General features: G+C 42.0%; 1 protein-coding gene across 2 annotated transcripts in view; it reads left to right on the top strand.

Annotated features, from left to right (window-relative positions):
* The window catches only part of ARL6 (ARF like GTPase 6), a 78,860-nt gene that overhangs the window by 31,340 nt on the left and 33,670 nt on the right, over nucleotides 1–13,850 (top strand). For both annotated transcript variants that reach the window (XM_069945177.1, XM_069945178.1), the window contains exon 6: nucleotides 12,376–12,505. In XM_069945177.1, the coding sequence (XP_069801278.1) occupies nucleotides 12,376–12,505 (130 nt within the window). The remainder of the gene's footprint in view (nucleotides 1–12,375; nucleotides 12,506–13,850) is intronic.

Below are 13,850 nucleotides of genomic sequence, written 5' to 3'. Positions count from 1 at the left end.
CTCTCCCGGGCAGCCAAGCTTCTCATCGGAGAGGCTCAGAGACGCTCAGGAACTTCCGGCACCTCTCATTCTCCTGAAGCTCTCCCGGCAGCCGAGCGTCTCCGAGCCTCTCCGATGAGACGCTCTGCTGCCCGGGAGAGGTTTGGCGATCTCAGTCTTCGGCACAGGTAGTGTACGTCACATTACCTGCGCCCGAAACAGTACGGGAGGCGCGTGGAGGCCGGGAGTGGGCCCCAGGAGAGTTAAATATTTGTTTGTTTTTAAAATTTAGCTGCAGTCAACCCCTGCCTGACCGGCGTATAAGGCGAACCCCTGGCAATCTTCTTAAACGCAGGGGTTATACACTGGAAAATATGGTACTTATCACTTTATTTACTTCTGTTCACTTTGATTTTTTGAAAGGGTTTTTCTGGGCAAAACATACTGTACTGACAATCAGCTGTTTAAAGGGAAACTATCAGGTTAGACAAATATATTGCACAGGAGAGGCCGAGGAGGAAAGTATTTCTCTTACCTTTCTCCTTGGCCCCTTTCTGGTGCAGTTAGTAGTTTGCTCCAGTCTTAGAAATACTGCCTGCCCCCATAGCGCCAATCTGGCCCTCCCCCGGCCTCCCTGCTCCATTGATTATAATTAGAGAGAGGCGGGCCGATCAGAGGTGGATCAGCACAATGGAAGCAGGCAGTGCTCCTAATGGTCTCACCAGACCGTGGAGCAAACTACTAACTGCACCTGAACAGTGCCGAGGAGAAAGGTAAGATACATGCCTTCATCCTCAGCATCTCCTGTGCTATAGGGGGCTATCAGCAGGTTAAATTTGTCTAACCTGCTGAGAGTTCCCCTTTAAAGGGGTTATCCAGTGCTATAAAACATGGCCACTTTCTTTCAGAGACAACATGATTGTTGTCTCCAGTTCAGGTGCGGTTTGCAATTAAGCTCCATTTACTTCAATGAAACTGAGCAGCAAAACCCCGCCCAAGCTGGAGACAAGAGTGGGGCTGTCTCTGGAAGAAAGTGGCCATGTTTTTGTAGCGCTGGATAACCCCTTTAACATCCACTCTACACAGTGAACAGGCCTGTGAGAGCAGTATGTCTCCATTCAGTGTGTAGTAGTGGCCACACGCACCTGCAGCTCAGCTCCTGTTCAAGTAAACAACATTTGAACTGCAGTTACCAGGTCTAGCCACTACACAGGGAGACAGCTGCTTCTGTCCCCCTACTGTGTAAAACAGCTGGCATTAGGATTAGTGACTGATGAGCAACCCTGTGGATAGCCCATCAATATGTTCTGCCTGAAAAACCCCAGTCTGGCCCTGGCGGAAATCTAACAGCAAACATAACCTACCTCTGGGCGACCTTCTGAAAGGCATTTTCCATTAGTTATGATGACGTCACGACCCGGGGGAAATGCCCACCCCGACTGATGGAGTGGCATCACGTCCCAGTCACTGACTGGCTGAGCAGCTGGGTTGTGACGTCGGCAGCGCAGGAGAACGCATTCCGCCGCTAAAGAGGCACGAGGAGATGTGACTTACTACCCTTTGTTATTCTCCCGTTCCGCAATACTTGTCATTTATTCATGTTAACCTCTGCTCATTGTAGCCTACATAGTCAAGTGGGCGGTTCTGCTTAAAGATTGACAGTTCTCTCTACATACAGATGCAACAGATGGCTATTGGTCACTGAGCCGGACCGCCCACATGACTACTTAGAACAGATTAAGCAGAGGTTTACATGACTTAATGACAAGTTATCCTGGAACTTTCCCCGCAAATCTATATATCAATCTTCTCAGACCATGATGCCTGCAGACTGGACCCATAAACAGCAGACAGACCCCAAGAGTGGAACTTAAACAGAGAAAAACTATGATGTGTTTCGGACCCACTCCTGGTTGTTGCTGCAAATACAGACTGAACATAGCCGCGGAGATCCAAATCCCATATTTTCCTTCACAGAAGTTTAGACTTCTGTCACGTTAAATAGAACTTCTTCGACATAGTAAATTGACTATACAGATCCCGGGAAGACCCCATTATGCATTATCATTAAACCATTAAAGAGGAGGATGCAATGTCTCGGCTTGCCGCTGTACTCACAGGACGTAACGCCATGCAAAATATTCCGGCTTATTTAACCCTTTTTTAAACAGATCCGCTGTCAGCAAAGCGTGACCTCATGCATACAGACGGTGGTGCTTGATTCCTATTGAATTGTCAAACCACGTATGGGTAATAAATACACACTGTGCCTTTAACCATCTGCAGGTAATTTTAGTATGCAGAAACAAGCAACGTCGCATAGTTTTTTGTGGATGATTATTATCTACAACGTCGCTGTCTATCAAACCCCATTATTTTGTAAAGTGTCATGTCAGGACTTCTTCAATTACATCCTCTCTGTGGTTCTCATTTTTCCCTCCATTTCATTCCTGTATCCGTGCACCGCGTCTTCCCTCGCCAGGAGCGGTGGCGGCAGGTCAGCCTCCTAATGGTCATTGGTGGATGAAAACTTGAAGCATCAAGTAAATTGTTTCTGTCAGCGGCTTTGATGTTTAAATCTCGCTCAAAGTCCCTCTACTCCCCTGACAGCAAAATCAAAGCTCTGATATTTCCTATCTTCAAAATTAATTTTGTTTGTCGTTTTTCTCCCCATTCCCCCCCCCCTCGTTTTGTCTGTTCTTTCCTGTCCCTAATTTGTCTCCGTTCATATCCCAGAAGTATCTTTTATTGCAGACTTTTTATATGACATCATTAGCCTGACACTATATTACAAAATTGCTGTGAATCAACTCGCTCCTACTTCCTCTATTCTTCAGTTTATGCCTCCTGTAATCTCTGCTATATATCTATGTAGTGCACAGGCTATCATCCCTTAGATGGAGACTTTCTATCCACTCTGTATAGTAGAAATAGAACTATGTGGTTTATTCATATACCCACCAAATGGTTAAAGGTACATGAGGACCCCCTTCTATTTGGTGGGTGCAACCTTTACATCCACACCTATTGTTAAAGGGTCACTGTCGTTATAACATTCAGAATCTAAAGTAGATGTGATATAAAGCAAGTTTGCAATTTACGTTTATTTTTTTATTGTTATCATGGAGAACACGGCACTTCCTGTGTTCTGACAGTTTTTTTTTCTCAAAGAGTCAGAAAACAGGAGGTCCCATATATCCCAGGTCATCTGAGCGCTTACAGAGAAAGCAGTCATGTATCTGATGGACACATTGAGCCATGACTCTCTGTACTGTCCGGAATTCCTGGGTTTAGTCTCTTTTTTTCAGTCAGCACAAGTCAGAAAATCTGCCTTCTGGAGACTCGACCTGGATTTTTGGTAAGTATAGCTGTTATGTATCTGCCTTCAGGAGACTGAACCTGAATTCAGTAATATAGCTGTTATATAGCTGCCTTTAGGAGACTGGGCCTGGATACAGTAAGTAAAGCTGTTATATAGCTGCCTTCAGGAGACTGGATCTGGATACAAGTAAGTAAAGCTGTTATGTATCTGCCTTCAGGAGACTGAACCTGGATTCAGTAAATATAGCTGTTTTTATAGCAGCCTTCAAGAGACTGTACCTGGATTTTTGGTAAGTATAGCTGGTATATAGCAGCCTTCAGTAGACTGGACCTGGATTTCTGGTAAGTTTGGCTTTGTTTTACAGCATGATAACAACAAAAAAAAAATAAATGAATGTAAATTGCAAACTTGCTTTATATCACATCTACTGTTGATTCAGATTTTTAAAGTTAAAGTAAGGGTATATTCACACGGACGGGCTCGCAGCGAGATTCTCGCTGCGAGCCCGGCAGGTCCTGGCAGTTCCCATACACTACATACTTGCTGCGGTCTAAACGACCGCAGCGAGTATGTAATTATACCGCCCTTAACCCCTTCTGCTCCTGCCCGGCTCCCCCGCTGTAAGCATACTTTACCTGTCCTCGCTGCACGGGTCCGGCGTCCTGCTCTCCCGCCCGGCCAATCAGTGGCTGCGGCTGGGCAACACACTGATTGGCCGGACAGGAGAGCAGGACGCCGGACCCGTGCAGCAAGGACAGGTAATGTATGCTTACAGCGGGGAGCTGGGCGGGAGCAGAAGGGGTTAAGGGCGGTATAATTACATACTCGCTGCGGTCGTTTAGACCGCAGCAAGTATGTAGTGTATGGGAACTGCCAGGACCTGCCGGGCTTGCAGCGAGAATCTCGCTGCGAGCCCGTCCGTGTGAATATACCCTAAATGTACTGCTGTTACATTCGCTTTAAAGTGTCCCTGTTGTTATAAGATTTTCACATGGATAGAACAGTGCTGGCACGGGGAAGCCGATGCAGCGGCCCTTTTTTTTTTTAACCGCGTCCCAGTTCCCATGTATGGCGCTATTCTATTCCTGGGCTCCACCTGGGGGTGAAGCACTTGAGCCAGGCTGGCCCGCCCCCAGTGGGAGGTAATTCTAATGGGGTAGGCTGGCCAGCTTCCAGTGCTTCACCCCCAGCTAGTGCCCAGAAATGGAACTGTGCTGTATGTGAGAACCGGCAACGTGCCAGCACCCTTCTATCCATGTGAAGATAGATTTATCTGACAGATTATTGAAGCCAAGGCCAATAATCCATCTAATGTGTATGGTGGCCTGGGGCCTAACCTAAAGTTACCTTTAAGTTTTACCCTTTTTACACCATCTGGGTGCAGTAAAATCCCAGCAAATTTACAGTGAATTCCACATCACTGGATCGTTTTTATGCAAATTTGGGCATAATTTGATATATATTTTGGTGGTATTTAAAGTCCCACCTTAGCATATACCTGCCCAGGATTGGGTGTTTTCTCGCTCCTTGACTGATCGCTGACACTTTTAGAATATATTAACACTTAAAAATAGGCAAGGTATTTCAAGCTGAATCCGGACTTAATTTAACTAGTATTCCTCTTGAAATTCCACCTGTAGAATATGTACGGCGCAACGTTCCATTGTGTTCAATAGGATTTCCACTCTGTTAATCACAAGGTGTAATTTATGTTTGGAATGTTTCACCGCTGATTTGCTTTCCGCCTAAAGAATTGATATGTCAATTTTTTTTGGATGGATTCTACTAGAGAAATCCCATAGAAATCATTGGGACTTTCCACTCACTTTCCACAAAGCAGAAAACTTTCCTTTTCAATTCCTCGCCTATTGCTCAGTGGGAACATACCCTTACACGGGCTGGTTATCGACCAAAGAAGTGTTTCTATCAATGTTCCTAGTATACAAGCTAGCTCTAGGTTTTCTGGAGTTTCCTCCAGTCAGTTGGATGACCATCTAATGTTTTTGGTGGCCTAGGGCCTAACCTAAAGTTAAACACATAAAAATAAATAAACATATAACATACCGTAGCGTGCGTAATCGTCCGATCTAATAAAAAAAAAACAATATTGTTCCTGCACGGTGAACAGCGTAAACAAAAAGCGATTAAAAAAAACGCCAGGATTGATTATTTTAATTACATTTTATTTAAAATAAAATGAATAAAAATTGATCAATAGGTACAAATATGCTATTAATAAAAACAAGAGATCATGGCGCAAAACATGACACGGCCCTGTACGTTAAAAAATAGAAACGCTATAAGAGTCAAAAGGTTTTTTTTATGTTAATAAAAATAGTAAAACATAAGAAAATCTATGTAACCTGCATATCACTTGATTCAGGCCAACCTATAAAATAAAGATAGCATGTCAGTTTTATTGTAAAGTGCATTACCTAAAAACGGACCAACACACACGAACAATTTGCAGAATTGTATTTTTTCCCCAATTTAACCCCATAAATGATATTTTGGGTGTTCCATCATACATGGTATGGTAGATCAAAAGGCGCCTTTACAAAGTACACCTGTTCTTGAAAAAACAAGCCCTTACACGGCCCTTTTGGTGGAAAATAAAAGAGTTTTGGCTCTTAGAAGGGAAGGAGGAAAAAACGAAAACACTATATTGAAAATTGTCCCGGTCCTTAAAGCCTCTGTCTGCGTCCTTAAGGGGTTAAATATTACCTGTTTTACCCTTCTTACACCCTGTGGGCAAGTTCAAGACTGCTTCCTACTCTTCCTCAAAGGTGGAAGAAAAGCTGGCTTTCACTTTGGTAGGTAGATGGGCAGATAAGCCCCCGCAGAGGTACCTGGCAGCAGCTTTTGTCTCACTTCCGATGGAGTATCGAGACTTATTTATAGTTTCAATGAAAATAAACACACACATGTGGAATGTTTATTTGTCACATAAATACTGTGGTCAAATGTAGTGGAACATAATATCTAGAAGCACCAGCAGCTTATTTATGAAGTAATAGGCCATGTTAGCCCGTGAAGTTGTTGTATGTAGCACATAGAGACTGTCTGCGACACTACCTACTATCCAGCCGAAGAGCTGATCTTTGGGCACTTCATGCCCTGTGTCTGGTGATTGAATTACAACCATACTCTTTAGACAGTCCTAACGATAGTGATAGTGAGTGGCGTTGCCCCCCATACTCACCAGTGTCTATGTCTTTAATCCAAGGTTTTCAGCTTGTGCAAGGAGACTTGGCAGTTCTTACTATGCTTTCTCATTGTGGTCATACTTGAGTGGAGAACTTCTTCTAATAGGTTTTCTGGATCTGCAATACCAGTTACCTCCACTACTTAAAGGGGTTATCCAGCGCTACAAAAACATGGCCACTTTCCCCCTACTGTTGTCTCCAGCTTGGGCGGGGTTTTGAAACTCAGTTCCATTGAAGTAAATGGAGCTTAATTGCAAACCGCACCTGAACTGGAGACAACAGTAGGGGGAAAAGTGGCCATGTTTTTCTAGCGCTGGATAACCCCTTTAATGTATAGAGCAGTGTCTGGCGAACAATGAAGGCCACAGCACTTGCCCAAGCCCCACCGTCTTCAAACAGCTGATAAATATGATATCAATGACCTGTCCTATGAATAAAAATAAATCCAGGAGAACCCCTTTAAAATATCAAGCTCTCAGTTTAAAAAAAAAGTTTTGTAAAGTGGGCTATGTAGAATACAAGAGAAGACTGCCACCGGCTTCACCTCACGCATCCTATTCACTGTCCTTACTTACATTGAAACCTATTAAAAGGGTATGATATTGACTGACCTGATATTACTGCTTTTAATTGCTCCTAATATCTCCGACGCTCCTTTTGTACAGTCAGCATGACACTTGGCACTCGTGCCACACATTGCCAAGGCAACAGCTTCTAAACTGCGGGCAAGTACAATATGTCAGCTTCTTTTTGTCATTTTGCTATGTGCGGGCATTGAACACATTCTGACACTTCTAAGGTGACACTTGCAATGCTTGGAGAAACCAAAAGTTTTTGATTCAGTCTATTCATTTGTCAGCTAACAAGGTGAAAAAGCATCAGTGACCACATTTTTTAAATACTTTATACTGATATTTAATATTTTCCATCATTTGAGAAGTTTTTTACAGTATAAAAAAATTAAAGGGAATCTCTCCCTTGTGGTGGGCCCCAGTGGCTTCTGATTGACCTTTGGCTTTAATTGACAGTTCTTTCTATACCCAAACGGAGAGATTTATCAATGCAAGGGACTGAAAGGGCGGGGAGAAGTCACCAGGTACTGCCCCAGTGATGTGCGGCTCAGGCAGTATGAAAGAAAACCAGAAGTCATTAGAGATGAGCAAATCTCGAGCACGGACAGATAACTTTGAAACCGAGCAAGCGGCATTTGACAACCGGTGGCTAAAGAAGTTGACTTTAGCCCCAAGGCTGCCTGTAAAACATAATATGGCCTAAGGCTCTATCCATATTTTCCAGGACCCTTCTTTAGCCACTTTTTTTTTTTAACAGTTTCTACCATTTCCTTTTTTTTTTCTAAACCAGGCTTATTATATATATAAATATTTCTATAGGGAAATATAAATTTGTGCTGCAAAACTAGAAATCATTGTGCTAAAACTCTCTCCATCTACATCAAATGATATTCTTTGCTTCCCACCATTGTGCTGCGAGGACAGTAATATCCCATATGGCTGGTATTTCCTGGTTATTAATGGTCACATTCTGCTGCCGCCTATAGCTGTCACCACGTTGTGTGTGTATATACAGTGTATAATATATATATATATATATATATATATATATATATATATATATATATATATATATATATATGTGTGTGTATATGTAGTTTATTATTATTATTATTTATTATATTTTTCCCCCATAAATTTAATCTTGTTCTCGTTCATTGTTTAACTTTATGATTTGATTTTTTTAAAGCATTGCTTTCATTAAAAAATAGAGGCTTTACCATTTGGGGTCCATGTGTTCAGATCTAAGGCAAGCAGGAAAAAGTGCTTAGCTAAGCTCTTCTCTCCTTGTCTCTCTCCTTACTGCAGGGCAGTCTATGAGACCATCTCATCCAGCTAGGAGATAGCAGGTAGAGAAGCATCTAGCTGAGCACTTCTACCACTCATTATTATAGATTCTATATTATTTCTATAATCAAGAAAGTTTGAGACCATTTCACCCGCCAAGGAGATGGCAGGTAGAGAAGTACCTAGCTGAGAACTTCTCCTTACTCATTCTAGCAATTAGTGTGTGTGTGGGGGGGGGCTCAGCACCTATACCCTGACCAATTTAAATTTTTGGTATATGTCTATGATTTTTTTTTTAAATGATAACACTTAATCAGCCAATAGTAATATATCTGCCTGAACCCACTTGCACACACTGTACCGTGTCAGCAATTAAGTCAGTACTTTGCATCAGTCTTTATAAAACTAGGAGATAAGAGAAATGGATCTGCTGTGGTTCAGGTCCACATACCTATTTGGGGGTTTTAAGGTGTCACTGTCTTTATAACTTCCAAAATCTAAATCAACAGTAGATGTGATATAAAGCAAGTTTGCAATATACATTAATTATTTTTGTTGTTGTTTTCATGCTGTAAAACAAAGCTGAACTTACCAGAAATCCAGGTCCAGTCTCCTGAAGGCTGCTATATAACAGCTATATTTACTGTATCCAGGTCCAGTCTCCTGAAGGAAGCTATATAACAGCTATACTTACTGTATCCAGGTCTAGTCTCCTGAAGGCTGCTATATAACAGCTATATTTACTGTATCCAGGTCCAGTCTCCTGAAGGAAGCTATATAACAGCTATACTTACTGTATCCAGGTCCAGTCTCCTGAAGGAAGCTATATAACAGCTATACTTACTGTATCCAGGTCTAGTCTCCTGAAGGAAGCTATATAATAGCTATACTTACTGTATCCAGGTCCAGTCTCCTGAAGGCTGCTATATAACATCTATACTTACTGTATCCAGGTCCAGTCTCCTGAAGGCAGCTATATAACAGCTATACTTACTGTATCCAAGTCCAGTCACCTGAAGGCAGCTATATAACCGCTATACTTACTGTATCCAGGTCCAGTCTCTGAAGGCAGCTATATAACAGCAATACTTACTCTATCCAGGTCCAGTCTCCTGAAGGCAGCTATATAACAGCTATACTTACTGTATCCAGGTCCAGTCTCCTGAAGGATGTGATACAACAGCTATACTTACACGAAATCCAGGTCCAGTCTCCTAAAGGCAGCTATATAACAACTATACTTACCAGAAATCCAGGTCCAGTCTCCTGAAGGCAGGTTTTCTGACTTGTGCTGGTTGAAATACAGGACTTCCTGTTTTCTGACTGTTTCCTGTTTTTTTGTGAAAAAAAAAAAGAGTCAGAAAACAGGAGGTACTGTGTTTTCTATTATAACAAAAAAAAAAGAATGTAAATTGCAAACTTGCTTTTTGGGGCAAAGTACTGACTACTGATACTACTGTGTGAAAGTGGCCAGAGGGCGGTTTCAGATAGGTGTAACACAACTGCCTGCCTGTCCATTTGAATTCCCCAATGTCCTTGAATGTAGATCAATATACTACTACAAGAGAAAGTATGCCAATAGCATCGGTGGCACTTCCAAAAGAGATATATATAAATAAGTAAATCATAAATGAAAATAAATATACTTTATTGGTACAAAACAGCAAGTGAGACACACTGGATAAAAACAATTAAAATACACAAACAGAAGCAGACACTGTGCCGTGTACAATAGGCACGGCACAAGGACAAGCCGACGTGTGTACGGGGGATCCTCACTGGTCAAATAATTATAAAGTGAGATAGACACAAGTGCAAGGATAACACATGGTAAACAAAAAACAGGCAAAAGCCAAAAGAGAATTTGTATCACCAGATAAGAGAATCCATGTCGGCGTCCACAGAACCCCACGTGTTCCGTCCCCAGACGGGACTTTCTCAAGGGTACTGATACTAACATCATACAACATATATATATATCCCACTTGCAATCACATTGGTAATAGTTAATTGACCAAACCTGATGTATGTGTCCGGTCCACACTCCCAGACATGGCCGCGGTGTCCACATAAACAAACTGCGCATGCGCTAGTGTACAATCACAAACCTCCCGTCCATGTGACCTCTGACGTATGTATCAACTAACTATTCGAAATGGACAAGGGGACAAGAATGTCAGATCACTGTGGTAGCCAGTCTGCGCATGCACTGATGCGCAGCTACTACCTACCCTGTAAGAAAACTTTAAAAATAGAGGAGTGATGTGCCGAGTAGTCATGATAACCCATGAACATGACATACAATACAATAAATAAATAAAATAAAATCAAATAAGGCTGATTATAGTTGCACAGCCTAGAATAAATAAAAAATAAATAAATAATAAAAAGAAAAAAATATATAAGAATAAGATACATTGATATTAGAAAAATATAAATGAATAGTTGACAACCATATCCGTGGTAAATGATTAATTCATGCACTAGCCTATTCATACCGGCTGTGCAATGAAGAATGCATATAAACCAAAGGTGAACCCAAAATAAACAATAGTTATATAATCCATACATCCTCATACAGGCTCGGGTGGAGGGAAGAAACAGACTACATGTGTTCCATAGGTTTCAAAATCCAATTCCTATGTATGGATCCACATCCGATACTGGTAGCGACTAGCCGGGAAAAAAATGGTGACTGCAATGAGAAAAAAAAAAACACAGCTCAATGTGTCTGTCAATGACATGACTGACTTCTCTCTGTGATCGCTCAGATGACGTGGAATACACAGGACTTCCTGTTTTCTGACTGTTTCCTGTTTTTTTGTGAAAAAAAAAAGTCAGAAAACAGGAGGTACTGTGTTTTCTATTATAACAAAAAAAAAGAATGTAAATTGCAAACTTGCTTTTTGGGGCAAAGTACTGACTACTGATACTACTTTGTGAAAGTGGCCAGAGGGCGGTTTCAGATAGGTGTAACACAACTGCCTGCCTGTCCATTTGAATTCCCCAATGTCCTTGAATGTAGATTATCCTAGAACCCTGTAGATCCCTGTTTTTTACCCTAAAAGCCCTATTACACGGGCCGACTTGAGGAGCAAACGAGCGTTCTCCGCTCACTGCCGCCGCTATTCCACGCAGCAAGCGAGTCTGGGGAGGGCCGGGGGGGGCTGCCCGGGTGATCGCAAGATCGTCCGGGCAGCCCATAGCATACAGCAGCGTTCCACATAGCGACGGCAGCAGATCACTGCTGTATCAGTCGTTTGTTTTTCAACATGTTCTATCGTCCAATAATCGTTCCGTGGAGAAGGGCCCCTTAATCTCTGCAAGGAGGTGTGGATTGTGCTGCAGGCAGGAAGATCACCAGGTCACGGACTACAGAGTAGCACTGATTTAGCCAAAGTGTACTCAAGAGTTGTCATCATGAGAGTGGTTAGGCTGTGTTACTACGTGTTTTTTTTTTTTTTTTTTTTTTTTTTTAATCCGTTTTTTTTTTTTTAAACCACATTTTGGTGTAGGTTAATAAAAGGATGCGTTTTGATCAGTGTTTTTTTTTATGATGGAAGTCAATGGAAAAACGGATCAAAACGGATGCACACAAATGCATCCATTTTTTTCAAAAATAGATGAAACAAACATAGTGTGAACCCAGCATTAGAATGCGGCAAAGCAGCAGGCGAGATTGGACTATAGCCCGTGACATACTGTAGATAATCCAGAGTTCAGAACTGGGCAGGTAGAAACTAAGCCAAGCTCAGGATCAAGTACAATAGCTGGTAGTAAGGGTGCATCACAGTCCTGGACTCCCTTGTACTATTCTTAAAATAAAGTTTGTAATGACCTTACCCCGGCATCATCCTGGCCCTGCGCCAATGTGACAGTATAGCCGGGTTTACGCACACATAGGCTGCTGCCGCCTCTGACTCGAATGCTCTTTCATGTCCGCACAACTCACATTGTACTTCTGATTTACTTTTAAATAACGTTTTTTTTTTCTTCTTCTATTCCCCAGACATTAAACACAGACGGATACCAATTTTGTTTTTCGCTAACAAAATGGACCTTAGAGACTCTCTGTCATCTGTGAAGGTCTCTCAGCTGCTGTGTTTAGAGAACATCAAGGACAAGCCGTGGCATATTTGGTAATAGTTCTATTATTCTGAAGTGTGCGTGCGGGCGCGGTAAAGGATTTTTTTCTTTGCTAGAAGTACCTATAAAGCACAGTACAGTCGTCCCTGCGCCACACATTACAGCAATGCACAAATGTTTACTCAACCTCCCTAATAGAACAGGAGCCGGTGAAGGTGAAACACCTTATTATAATCATACTTCTAGATCTTTCCTTGGTAACAACTAATGGAAGTTTTTTTTCCCCCTCATTTAATGTACTTGATTTCTTCAGCTCTGACCACTGGGTCCCCCACAAGCTTAAAGTGTCATTGTCGTTTCATGTTTTTTTGCAGAAATCAATAGTACAGGCTATTTTAAGAAACTTTGTAATTGGGGTTATTAGGCAACTATGCCATTATCTGCATTCAAAAAGACTTTTCCCAGGTCCCTTCCCTTTTTCACTGCTCATTATCAGGAAATCTTGACTCTTTTACACAGTCTGGCCCTGTGTAACCTATGGAAAGGAGAGGGGGGAGGGAGATTAGTCACTAGCGGAGAACAAAGGATTACAAAGCGGGACCTGTGTGAAAGCTGGTATTCAGAGGTCAGTGCTGACTGTCAGAGGAGATAGCCTGGTGATGTAGCTGTAAATTAACTCTTTGTTGTCTTGTTTTGGTGCCTCATATCCCTCAACCCCTCCCCTCTCCATAGACAACCATGAAGACAGGGGGGGAGAGCTTCAAACTGCTTTTTCATTATAAATATGCATTTTTTGGCTAATAAACCCAATTACAAAGTTTCTTAAAATCGCTTGTACTATTGATTTCTGCAAAAAAAATATTTAAACAACAGTGACTCTTTAAGAACAGGGATGTAAATCACACTTCCATCATTGTCTATGAGAGAGCCCCTTATCTCCGGCACTTCTCTATACAATGTAAGGAGTGGCCTTGTCCATGCACCATCACACAGACTTACATGTGAGGAGTCCCATTGGTCAGACCCTTTTTGATTTGACACTTATCCCCTATGCTGTAAATATGAGAAGTGTTTTGAGTTGGACTACCCTGTTACATTAGGCTAATCTGCATGTGGGGCATATCAAACTGGAAAATTCCTGCCAGAAATCAGAGATTTTCTGCAGAATATATGAAGCTAGCCTTGCATAAGGGAAAACAATTGCCTCTCTAGTGCCAACGATAGGTCGTTGCCATGTCAGTGAGTGTCCCAACCCATTTTAAAAAAGCTTTGAAACATGACCTATAGGTGGCACTAGACTAGAGGGACAGAAACACTCCAGACAACTGCTACACTATGTTCTACCTGGTACAGGTAAATGGGCACTACTAGTATAAAAGGCGGTATACTAAGATTAAA

This window comes from Dendropsophus ebraccatus, chromosome 11, assembly GCF_027789765.1.
Source record: "Dendropsophus ebraccatus isolate aDenEbr1 chromosome 11, aDenEbr1.pat, whole genome shotgun sequence".
In the NCBI taxonomy this organism is placed as follows: Eukaryota; Metazoa; Chordata; class Amphibia; order Anura; family Hylidae; genus Dendropsophus; species Dendropsophus ebraccatus.
Note: the sequence above shows the minus strand (reverse complement) of the source record. Positions and strands in the feature narration are given on the sequence as shown.